The sequence below is a fragment of the Rhinatrema bivittatum genome, chromosome 15 (assembly GCF_901001135.1).
Source record: "Rhinatrema bivittatum chromosome 15, aRhiBiv1.1, whole genome shotgun sequence".
In the NCBI taxonomy this organism is placed as follows: Eukaryota; Metazoa; Chordata; class Amphibia; order Gymnophiona; family Rhinatrematidae; genus Rhinatrema; species Rhinatrema bivittatum.
In genome coordinates this window covers 70,814,592-70,826,984 of record NC_042629.1, presented here as the reverse complement: position 1 = coordinate 70,826,984, position 12,393 = coordinate 70,814,592, and the positions used below count along the sequence as shown (strand labels likewise).

At 40.7% G+C, this 12,393-nt stretch overlaps 1 protein-coding gene across 1 annotated transcript; it reads left to right on the top strand.

Moving 5' to 3' along the window:
* The first annotated feature begins 556 nt into the window (after nucleotides 1-556).
* LOC115076988 (UDP-GlcNAc:betaGal beta-1,3-N-acetylglucosaminyltransferase 7-like) lies at nucleotides 557-1,995 on the top strand. Its single transcript, XM_029579080.1, has one exon. It carries the CDS (start codon nucleotides 557-559, stop codon nucleotides 1,772-1,774), a length of 1,218 nt encoding a protein of 405 aa, XP_029434940.1. The 3' UTR covers nucleotides 1,775-1,995.
* Nucleotides 1,996-12,393: the final 10,398 nt, after the last annotated feature.

Sequence of the window (12,393 nt, the reverse complement as noted above, 5' to 3'; positions counted from 1 at the left end):
CCTCCCCTCCTGTTCCCTGCATGCTGCCTGAAGGGGAGGGACTGCAGCAGTAAAGCAGAACAACTGTTTGCAAGCTGCATGAGTTTCGGGACATTAGAGTTGGGTGCAACCCCTGCCTAGTGAAGCCCCCACCTGCAAGGAGTGACGTTGCTCAGGGCACAAGAGCAAAGGAGAAGCCGGCAGGACAGCCTAAAAAGCTGCTGCATTCAAGAAAGAAGGCATCCTCGGATAAAAGGCTAGGACTACTTGCTGAACTAGAAATTCTGAATGCAACTTTAATGGAATCTATCCAAAAAGTAAGTTACAAAACTTTCAGCTGCATCAAATTTCATTTGAACACTTTTATCATCTAGGATGCTGGATTTTAATCTAATTCTGAATGTTAATTTTTGTCCTTTTCTGGTTTTTTTCCCCTCAGCATTTATGCTCTCTTGTAAAGCTATCAAAAAGGTGACACCGTTTGAACAATAATGTTCAAGTTCGACAAATGATTCATGGCAATAGGGAAATAAGAGTTGACATAAAGCAAGCTTCTGCTTTTCTCCCAGGCTGAGACATGGAGCATTGTTTTCGTCGGAGAAGGCTTTTGAAAACGTGTTTAAGCGTGTCTTTCCTGCTCGCCACACTGGTGACCATCCATAAGTTAAAGGTGGTAGAGGAAAGGGCAAAGGACTTGAGATCCAGGATAATCTCTGACTGGATCCAGAGAGAAAATGACCCAGTGAAACGACAAGGGGACATTAATCACAGCCACCCGCTGGAAAGTCTTATTGGAGGTGGGTTTCTAAGTCCCGTACTCCTGCATCCTCCGCAGTGGGACATCACAGAAATCAGGTGCCTGGACAACACTACTCTTCGGAGCCAGCCTTGGTTTAAGCATCTAGACGTGAGGTTTCAGCAGTTTATCCTTCAAAGACATTGTCGGTATTACCCACTGCTCCTTAACCATCCCGAGAAGTGCCAAGGAGACATTCACCTTTTGATAGTGGTGAAGTCAATCATCGAGCACCATGACCGAAGGGAAGCGGTGAGAAGGACCTGGGGCCAGGAAAAGCAGATTGATGGCAAAAGGATTAGGACCTTGTTTCTCCTTGGGACAACAGCCCCGGGTAAAGACCACAGGAACCTGCAAAGGCTCATCGAGCAAGAGGATCAGATCCACAGAGATATTCTTCAGTGGGCGTTCATGGACACCTTTTTCAACCTGACCCTTAAAGAAGTGAACTTTCTGAAGTGGTTTCACATCTACTGCCACCACGTCCAGTTTATCTTCAAAGGGGACGATGACATCTTTCTGCACACTGGGAATGTTTTAGATTTTCTGCACTTCAGAAAAGATGACCCTTCCCTGCCTAGCCTGTTCGTGGGGGACATCATTACCAAAGCTACCCCCATCCAAAACAAGCTTAGCAAATACTTCATTCCCAGGGAGCTGTACAATCAACCCTACCCCGTGTATGCAGGTGGGGGCGGCTTCCTAATGGCATCTGCCTTAGCCACCAGCCTGTTTATGGCCTCCGAGCAGATCCCGCTCTTCCCCATCGATGATGTATTCTTGGGGATGTGCCTGCGGACGCTGGGTGTGGAGCCAAAGCCGCATGCTGGCTTTCGAACTTTTGGAATAGCCAAACGAAAGGCCAACGCCATGAATTGGGACCCGTGCCTCTATAAAAACCTGCTGGTGGTGCACAGGCTCATGGCCCAGGACTTACTGAAGATGTGGGAAGTGGTTCAGGATGACACCATTAGGTGTGCCCAGTCCGTTCGGGTGTAAAGGGTCAGTGCCCATTTGCCAGGTGTATTGGATGGGTGGTAATTATGATCCAAAATTTGTCCCCCCTCCCAGGCACAGAACGGGATGAACTCTTTGATGGATCAGGTCCAGAGTGTTGTATGACAACAGGGAAAGGTCCAGCAGGCGAACAAAGATCGATGCTGCTGAGCAAAGTGTGGCAAAAAATAGTCTAAATGGCTCTTACCAAGAGAAAAAGCTCTGCGAAGGACCCAACCCTGAAAGCATCTGTAGTCAGAGTCATATTGTTTCAGACAGTTGCCAATATTAACACATAGGGGGTAATTTTCAAAAGGAGTTACACATGTAAATGTAACTACTATTGTAGCAATTTTCAAAAGCCATTTACTGGAGTAAAGTGCACTTACACAAGTAAATCCTATGGACAATTCAATGGCATATAATATAGCAATTTTCAAAAGCCCACTTACTCAAGTAAAGTGCATTTACTCGAGTAAAACCCTGTTTTACTCGAGTAAATGCTTTTTAAAATCAGGCCCATATTGAGTACAGGGAACTTTAATCAGGTTTATAATGCACAAGTCAAAATACTGTGTTTGTTTCAACACCCTTACATACACAGTTGAAGGGATTGTATTCACATATTAAAAGGATGCAAGAGAGAATTTGAAGTGAAGATTATTTATGTTACAAGCGGATGGAACAGAGGAGCAGATGCTGCTTAACATATGATTTTGGTGTCACCCAAGATTTTCTCCCCTCTATAAGAGGGAACAACAATTTTAAGATAATACCAAACAATACGAAGCAGGGTTTACTTTCTGGCACGCAGTTCAGTTCCCTCACTTATTTTCAGCCTTAACAGGTAGGGTAGCAGCGAGGGAGGAGGTGAGACTGGGGCAGAGGAAAGAACATCTCCTCTGCCCCCTAATCCAGCCCCTCCCCACCTCTTCTACAGGGGGTGTTACTGAAGCAGACAGGAAAAGGGCTTAAATTAGCACAAGTGTTAGAGTCTGCAGGGCTTCAACCTGGCACTACCTATTCCGAGCTTCACATTGGTGCTAATTCAGCCCCTTTATGTGACCCAGGCCTTTATTTCTGGAACAGAACAGCATTCCGACAGCTTTCCAGGACCCAAGGAAACAGAGCAGCGCTGGTAGTGAAAATCAGTGCCAGCTCCCTACAGAAATGGAGCAGAGTCAGTGGGGGCAGGATCATTTCTGCCCCCAATGCCCCAGAGAAAGCAGGTCAGCGAGGGTGGGAGTTGCTTACCCTTACTTTTTGTGCACTTCCCTGCTACAAGTGAAAGGCCATCAGAAAGGGAAGAGAGAGGAGGCGAATGCCTGTCAGTCCCACGGCTCCTCCCTCAGGTCACACGTGGTCAGGGGCCCATGCTCTCACACTTGCCACACAGCCTTTTTGTCTGCTAATTAAGCCCTGATATAGCAAAATAACTAACATAAGAGTATTGTTCACAATTTCCTGTTAACTATTTAATCACAGATATGGCATGAAATTCTTTGAAAGCAGATGACAGGTTCCCGATGGCAAGGACTGGATCTTTCACGCAGACATCAGATTCCTAGCTTGGCTAAACGTATTACTGTTGGGCATAATCAGTACTGATGCTCTGTGTAAAAATAATCCTTGACAGGACTTCTGAGTATTGGCAGCATGAGGGGAAGGAGCAAGGCACAAGCCCCAGCCACCATGCTCGAGCCCACCGCAACAATAACACGTCCAAAAAAAGGCACATCTGGTTATTTATTTATTTGCTTTTTTATACCGACATTCAATTCAAAATATTACATTGCAACAAATTGTCAATAAATATTATTGAAGACCTAATACAGTATAACAGTTCAAAAACAGCATGTGGAATAAGGAAAAAAACAAAGCAAACAAAAAAAACCCAACTAATAATTATCAATAAATTAAACATAGAACTATATAAGATAATAAGCTATCATTATGAAACCAAAATTCAGTATCTCATCGATAATAAAAGGAACAAAACCGTGTATAAGGGGAAGAAATCTATCGAGTTTATTGGGGGAAAGCTTTGATAAAAAGCCATGTTTTAAGGTTTTTTCTAAAGGTAGATGTGGAGGGTTCCATCCTTAGTGGTGGTGGAAGTGAGTTCCATAGAGTAGGACCAATTATAGAGGGGGCCCTACAGCATTTTTTTGCTGTAGGGAATAGAGAGTAAACCAGTGTCTGTAGAACGAAGATTTCTAGTAGAAATACAACGATAAAGTGTTTTTTTGTAACCAAGATGAGTCATCATCGTACAATGCTTTATGAATAAGCATAAGTATCTTATATTGTGATCTAAAAGCGATGGGAAGCCAATGTAATTGGTGCAAAATTGGAGAGATGTGTTCAAATTTTCTGCAATTTGATAGGGATCTAGCGGCAGCATTTTGAAGCAGTTGAAGTGGCTTAATTGTGGAAGCAGGCAATCCTGTTAAGATGGAGTTGCAATAGTCTAATTTTGCAAAAATTAAGGCTTGTAGTACTGTTCTAACGTCAGGAGGATGTAGTAACGGTTTCAATTTTCTTAGAACTTGAAGTGTATAGAAAATTTCTTTAATTAGATTTTTGATGTGGGCTTTGAAATTAAGTTCTTTATCTAAGGTAATTCCAAGTTCCTTAACGGACGTGGATAATCTATAATTCGAGAGTACTGATGGATCTATAGGTGGAGGCATTAACTTTTTGGAGAGAAGAAGAAACTCTGTTTTGTTATGATTGAAAGTGCCATTTGAGATAAGATATTATTGATATCATAGAGATATAGTTCCCATTGTGACAATGTACTGTGGATGTTGTCTTTGATGGGTAACAAAATTTGGACATCATCCGCATAAAGGAAATATGAGAGTCCTAATTTATTTAGTGACATAATGGAAGCATGTAAATGTTGAAAAGGGTGGGAGAAAGGGATGAACCTTGAGGGATGCCTAGTGGGAGAGGAGAGAGATCCGAAGTATTGTTATTGTATGATACTTTGAAGGAGCGATTAGATAGAAAAGACTGAAACCATTTCAGAACATTACCATTTATACCAATCTCAACTAATCTATGAAGTAGTAACTTATGGTCGACTGAGTCAAAAGCCACAGAGATGTCTAAAAGAATCAAGATAAAGGAGATTCCCTTATCGAAACCATGAAGAATATTATCCACCAGAGTAGCTAAAAGTGTTTCAGTGCTATGTCCTTTTTTGAAGCCACGTTGGGCCGGAAGTAGAGTATTATTATTTTCTAAGAATTCCGTAAGTTGTAAATTAACTATTTTTTCTATCATTTTACTAAGGAAAGGTAAAATGGAAATGGGTCTGTAATTTGCTAAAATAGATGGGTCTAAATGTGGCTTTTTTTAAAATTGGTTTAACAATTGCACATTTGAGTGAATCTGGGAGAAAACCTTGAGCAAGTGACAGGTTAACTATATCAGTGATAGGTCTAGCTAAACAGTTTGGAATTAGCTTTAGGGATTTAATAGGGATAGGATCAAGTGGGTGTGCAGCCGGGTTCATTTTATGGAGGATGGACTCTACTTCAGAGGAGGCAATGGTCTCCCAATGTGACCAATCAGAAGTAATGGAAGATGTGTGTGAAGACAAATCAGAAATTTGTGTCAAGCTTCGATATTTTGTCATTAAGATAGTTTGAAAATTCATGGCAAGATATCAAAGGTTTATCAATTTGAAAGTTGTGATAAATGGGGAGAGTTAAATTAGATACATATTCAAAAAGTATTTTTGGATTGTATTGATATTCATGAATTCTTTTAGAGTAAAAATCTCTCTTGGCCGTATTAATGTCAGTCGAATAGATGTAGAGTAGTGTTTTGTATCTATCTAGAAGTTGACGAGGGATTTTTTCTCCAGGCTCTCTCAGCATGTCTTAAAAGACATTTTTTATTTTTTAGATCGACATTAAACCATGGCGATTTATGTTTTGTGGAAGTTTTTATTTTTTTTTTAAATGGTAGGGCAAATAATTTTTGCTGCATCCGAGTTAATTTTAAGCCAGGAGTTTACTGCAGATAAGGTATTTGAAGTATTCAACTGTTTTAGTGCATCTGGGAGAATTTTTTCTAGAATTTCACTAGAACAGGGTTTAATGAACTTAATGACTTTGACATTATTTTGCGAATGTAAATAAGAGCTGCCCACTTGTAATTTAGTTTTAATGAATTTATGATCCGACCAGGGAATAGAGGTGGTAGAAGGAGGAGATATACTAGATAGGTTATGATGCTTGCGTGGGTCCCCATGGGTCTTCTCCTCTCCCCCTTGCTTTTAGGCTGAATATTCTACCCCCTACTACACTTTCAGGACATGGCACAGGGTCCAAAAGGATTACTGAAGTTTGCATCCACATCTCCAGCGTTAGGCACACGTTCCAGAAAGCAGGCTTGTGCTGTTGAGGCAATAAAAAGAGGGGGCTTCTACCATTATTATATGTAACGAGCATGCACTGGAGACTTCAATCATCCCCAACACAACTTTTCAGTGCAAGCTGCTGGGAAAAAGAAAACATGCCCAGAGCACATCGCACTACTCGTGTTTTTCAAGCAGGACAGGGCAAGGTGTTTGACAAAAAGAGCTCTTTTCCCAAAGAATGTGGCCATAGATAAGGAAGAGATTGTTTTAGAAAACAAAGCCAAACACCTGGAAAAGATAAATACAAGTTTTCAATATGGTGAAGGGAACTTTGAAAATGTTGCCATGAAAACCATTAAAGAAACTCTGCTGGGTCAGATTTTGTCACCACCATCCTTCCTCCCTTCTTTTTTCTTTAACATTTCTACATGCTCTGCAAGAAAAGAAAATCTGTAAAATCTATCCATGGTGATCATTTTTTGGGTACCTCCTTATACCTTCTCATTCAAGGCACCCCGCCTTGAATTCTGAATTTGATTAAAACTTGGATTCAGCTCTTTAACAAGCCAAATAACATTCAAGGCAAACTTGATCTGTTTTTCCAAAGTAGTTTTACTGAAGTCATTTTGAGAGGCAGAACCACTGCAGAAAGCGGATTTAAGTGAATTAGCCACTGCCCTTGGATGATCTAGGCCACAATCTGGAAAAGATATAGTAACATAGTAATGATAGCAGAAAAGGACCAAATGGTCCATCCAGTCTACCAGGCAAGCTTCTTATGGGAGTAGCTGCTGCACCATGCAATTATCCCTCAGCCTTACGATAAGGGCAGTAATATTTATAATTAAAACCAAACCGTCAAACCTATAAAAAGCTACCTCTAGCGACATATTTAGTGGGTGATGAGTTTTTGTGAACATTCAGACAGTGCTGGTTGATGTGCTTTGCTTATGGACTTGGCCGTAGAAGCAGTCCTGTGCTTTTTGTATCAGTACCACAGCCTGTAAAAGTCAGGGCCCATGGTGCTTGTGGTCTAAATCCAATTTCCCTTTTTCCCATGGGGTTTAAGGTACTCATATCCTGTTTCCCTTCCTCCATCACCTCACAGGAGAGACTGAAGATGAATGCACCATTAGTAAATCTATTGAGCTAATCTTTGCTCTTTGCCAACCAACTCCTGCTATTAACAGAAATGCCTTGTGGTTTTTCTATTGACATGAAAAAGCCATGTGTCAAATACTACCCATTAAAAGTCCTCTTCATCTAAAGAAGGATCAGTACTTTTTTTTTTTTTCTTTTAACACAGTAACATAGTAGAGGACAGTAGAAAAAGATCAACTGGTTCATCCAGTCTGTAGAGTTATTCCAGCTCACATTAAGGATATATTCTAGCTGCCAGCCATAAAAGCTTGACCACTTGTAGGGTATCGCTCCTTAACCAAGACCGTTTTTGTTGTTTTGCTCTTTGGTTCTCCCCTATTCTAATCAAGAGTACAGACTACTACACCCGATACAACACCCATTGCCGCTCTCCCCTCCTTCATCTGAATGCCAAACCCTGCAATCACCCAAGCAGCTACCAAAACCAGTGAGGCCACTGTCCAAATATCCAGCCACTTTTCTCCCTGTAGCCTTGCCAGATGATAGCCAGTCATTACAAACCCACCGGAATTAAGTTGCCTACAATGGCTTGCAAAACTATTCGATCCCCTAAAAAGTCAGCATGATGCAGCTTCATCACTTTGTGCAGGTTACCCCAGCTTCCTTACAAACTGATGAGTCGTACCACTAAGGTTAGAGATGTAATAGTCACCCATGGTGTTGATTCTAGGGTAGTTATGACAGCTTAACCCAGTTCTACCACTGCTTTTAGAGTTTACCCTTTCCATTCGAAAACACATTAGCAGTTTTCTTGTAGGCGATAGGGAAGGGTTATACTATCTTTTTGGCTGGGTGGCTGTGTTCCATCACTTTTTTGCACTGATGGGATTGTTTCAGCTTACAACTGCTTATTATGGTTTCCAATGCAAACCCTAATGCAACCTTTTTTTGGGGTGAATAAAAAGTAGCAGTTCATTGGAATAGAAACTTCCGTTTTCCTAAATCAGATGACAGTTGATATTTTGCATGAGGACCAGATATTTTGAATGTTATCCCAGACAGCAGAGACCCCCCCCGTTGGTAACATCTTACAGAAAGTGTCTCAAAAACTTTGCAAAAGTTCAGGCCAAGCCTAAACAATACTAGAATTACAAATACAATACAAAGTCAAAGGACATAGTATTTGCATTTTACAAATCACTTATATCTTCTCCCAGGCTCAGTAAAACGACTACTGCAACTCCCTCCTCCTCGGACTACCAGAAATACACATCAAACCCCTCCAAGTTCTACAGAACGCTGCCGCCAGAATCATCTCTAACAACAAAAAATCCCCTCACATCACACCCACGCTCAAAGAACTCCACTGGCTACCCATTACACAAAGAATCCAGTATAAAACCCTCACCCTCATGCACAAAAAAATAAACAACAACAAAATGGACTGGCTAAACAACGGAATACAACCTTACCCCACTCAAAGAACCCTCAGATCCACCAACACTGGACTCCTAGCCGTCCCCAATCTCAAAGCTGCACACCTCAACGTCACCCGCAAACGAGCCATAACAATAGCGGCCCCCACCTTATGGAACACCCTCCCCACCTGTCTCAGAAACGAACCTTCACTGCAAGTCTTCAAAAAACACCTCAAAACATGGCTATTTTTAAAAGCTTTCCCACCCGACACATAACCCGCCCAATCGCACCACCCACTCCATGCCCCCTCCACAAGCATCTCGCCCCACACCTTTCCCTCCCTACACAAGCATCTCACACCACCTTTCCCTCCCTATCACTACCTTCCTCCCACACATCCCTTTCTCTCCCCTCCCCCCTCTACACTCCCTGCTCTCCTTACCATAATTTATCCTCATCAACAAGTCATTTACGTACATATGTTATATACTATAGTCTAATGTTCCATGTACTCCTGTTAGTTCTGTTACAACTTGTTATATTTATTACCATGTTATAATGTAAAATATTCTTGTTATATTTATTACCATGTTATAATGTAAAATATTCTTCTATTTAATACCATGTTATAATGTAAAATAGGGCTGTTATCACCCTATTCCTTTAGTTATCTGGAAACCGATGTGATATCTCGATCGAATGTCGGTATACAAAATAAATAAATAAATAAATAAAAAAAACAAAATTGTGATTCCCTTTTAGAATCAAATTTTAGTATCATACATTCATATGACCCTTCTACACACTCAGGATCCCTTTTGTACATTAGTTTAAGAAAGGTGTTTAAATGTATGGAAGGATGAAATTGGTCTCACTCCTGGAGGAGGCAATATTGCTAATAGCAGTAGTGCACAGTGCCTAAAATCACAGGATCAGTTCAGAATTTGAACTCAGGGAGTGCATTGGTTATCCTAGTTTGTAATGTTCATCCCACTAATAATCCTTTGTGAGGAGCGTGTCAGAAGAAAAATAAGTGGCTTTTTTTTTGGCTGAGTTGTAGGGGGGAGGGGTGAGGGAAGAAAAATATGCAAAATATAGTTTCACTCTAATTAAAAACAATCCACCTTAATATGCATATTTTCACTGACATTATTACATAGTGGTCCCTCTTTATAAAGACACAGGCTAGGAGTAGCAAATAAAGAACATTTGTGCCAGCACTGTGTGTGTTAAAAATGGATAATACATCTGGTTCTCAGGACATTGACCCCTCCCAAGAAACAAGGCAATAGCTGTAACAATGCCATTACCCCTAAAGATATAAGCATTGCTTCGCAGAACCTCTGCATGCAAAGACTGACAGAGGTTTGGGACTATTGCAAGCTCTCTGCACTTACTTTGATTAAAAATGTTTGTCATCATAGTAGTCCCAAGAAAAATAAATGCACTTTGGTTCATCCAGCCATCAACCACTTAAGCAGAACTAGGTCCAGCACTAGGCCTGGGGGGAAAACAATTCAGCCCTAGTCCGTCATTTTTGCCTTTCACTAAATCACCCTGAGAGCCATTACAGGACATTGTCACTCACTGTCTTTTCTGAGCACTCTTCTGATCTGGTTCATCTATTTACAGCTACCAGAATTACTTTTGACTGTATTTTGGTCCAACAATTTATGCTCCCTTCCCCGTTGACCCAGACTGATGGCAGAGTCCAACAGGATAAAGAGCCTGCAGGAAACTAAATGCATAGTAGACTCTTTATGGCTAGAAATTCTATTTACGATGGGGAAGAGTATAGCAGTGGGGGTGAACTACTGTCCATATGGCCAAAATGAACAGACTGACGAAATACTAACAGAGATTAGGGAAATGAACAAATCTGGCAGCACACTAATAATGGGAGATTTCAATTACCCCAATAATGACTGGGTAAATGTAACATCAGGACATGCTAGGGAGGTAACGATGCTAGATGAAGTAAATGACTACTTCATGGAACAGTTGATCTAGGAACCGATGAGAGAAGAGCCATTTTAGACCTAATTTTTAGTGGAACACAGGATTTGGTGTAAGGATTAAGGCTGAGGGGCCACTCCATCAAATTTCACTATAAGACTGGAGGGGGGAAATGAAGTACATCTATAAACTTTCAAAGAGAGACTGTGTAGCTGCACCTTTCCTCATTTTATCAAGGGTTAAGAGTTGACATCAGGTGTCGTCATTGTTGAAACATACCATCTTGGAAGCCCAGTGCAGATGTATTCCACGCATAATAAAAAAAAAAGTGGAAGGAAGGCCAAAGGATTACCGGTGATGTAAAAGAGGCTGTTTTAGCAAAAAGAACTTCTTTAAAAAATTGGAAAAAGGATCCATCTGAATAGGAAAAAGCCTAAGCATTGGGAAGTGAGATGTAAAACAGTTATAAGGTGGGCTAAAAGATAATCTGAAAAGAAGCTGGCTGTAGAGATAAAAATTCAAAATCATTTTTTAAATGTATCCTAAGCATTAAAATCATTTGATGGTACCCAAAAATTGGAGGACGGCCAATGTATCCCTGATCTTTAAAAAGGGCTCCAGGGATGATCTGGGAAACTACAGACCAGTAAGTCTGACTTCAGTGCCAGGAAAACTGTGGAAACTATTCCTAAAAAAACCCCCAAATCATAGAACATATGTGACATAGTCAGCATGGATGTACACAAGGGAAGTCTTGCCTCACCAATCTGCTACATTTTTTTTGAAGGGGTTAATAAAAATGTGGATAATGGTGAGTCGATGTAGTGTATTTGTATTTTCAGAAGGTGTTTGACAAACTGCCCCATAAGAGACTCCTGAGAAAATTAAAAAGTCTCGGGATATGAGGCAATGTCTTGCAAACTGATTCAAAGATAGGAAACAGACAGTAGGACTAAATGGTCAGTTTTCTCAGTGGAGAAGGGAATACAGCGGAGTGCTTCCAGGATCTGTACTGGCACTAATGTTTTTAAATATAATTATAATTGATCTGGAAAGGGAAACAAGTGAGGTTTTCAGATTTGCAGACGACACTAAATTACTCTAAGTTGTTAAATGACAAACGGATTGTGAAAAATTGCAGGAGGGCCTTGCGAGACTGAAAGACCTGGCATTCAAATGAAATTAAGATGAAATTTAATGTGGCAAATACAAAGTGATGAACATGGGGAAAGTAACCTACATTGCAGTTGTATGTTGATGAGTTACCATCCAGGAAAAAGGTCTGGTCATATTAGTGGAATCAACTCAGGCATCTCAAAAACATCTGCAGCGCCACTAGTTCCCACTTTTTATTTTTCCTTCTAACATGTTAGAGAAGTTAGTAAATAGCACATTCAAAACAAAACGGAGAAAGTTCTTTTTCACTCAATGCACAATTAAGCTCTGGAATTCATTCTCAGAGGATATGGTTAAGAAGTTAGCATAGCTGGGTTTAATAAAGGTTTGGATAAGTTCCTGGAGAAATCCATAAATTGTTATTAACCAAGTAGACTTATCACTGCTTAACAGCATGGGATATTTCTACTCTTTTGGGATTTTGCCAAATACTTGTGACCTCTGTTTCTACTAAGCTGGGCCCATGTGTGCACGCACACAGGTTGTGAACCCTGCGCAATGGCAAAATAGAGTTTGCACAAAAAATCCCAATGATATTTGCATTATACTGGCTTATAGCACACAAATTTGAACTTGGCTTATAAAAAGCTGCACA

What these genes read in the sequence shown, in the direction of transcription:
- LOC115076988 (XM_029579080.1), top strand. Translation starts at nt 557, where the DNA reads ATGGAGCATTGTTTTCGTCGGAGAAGGCTTTTGAAAACGTGTTTAAGC.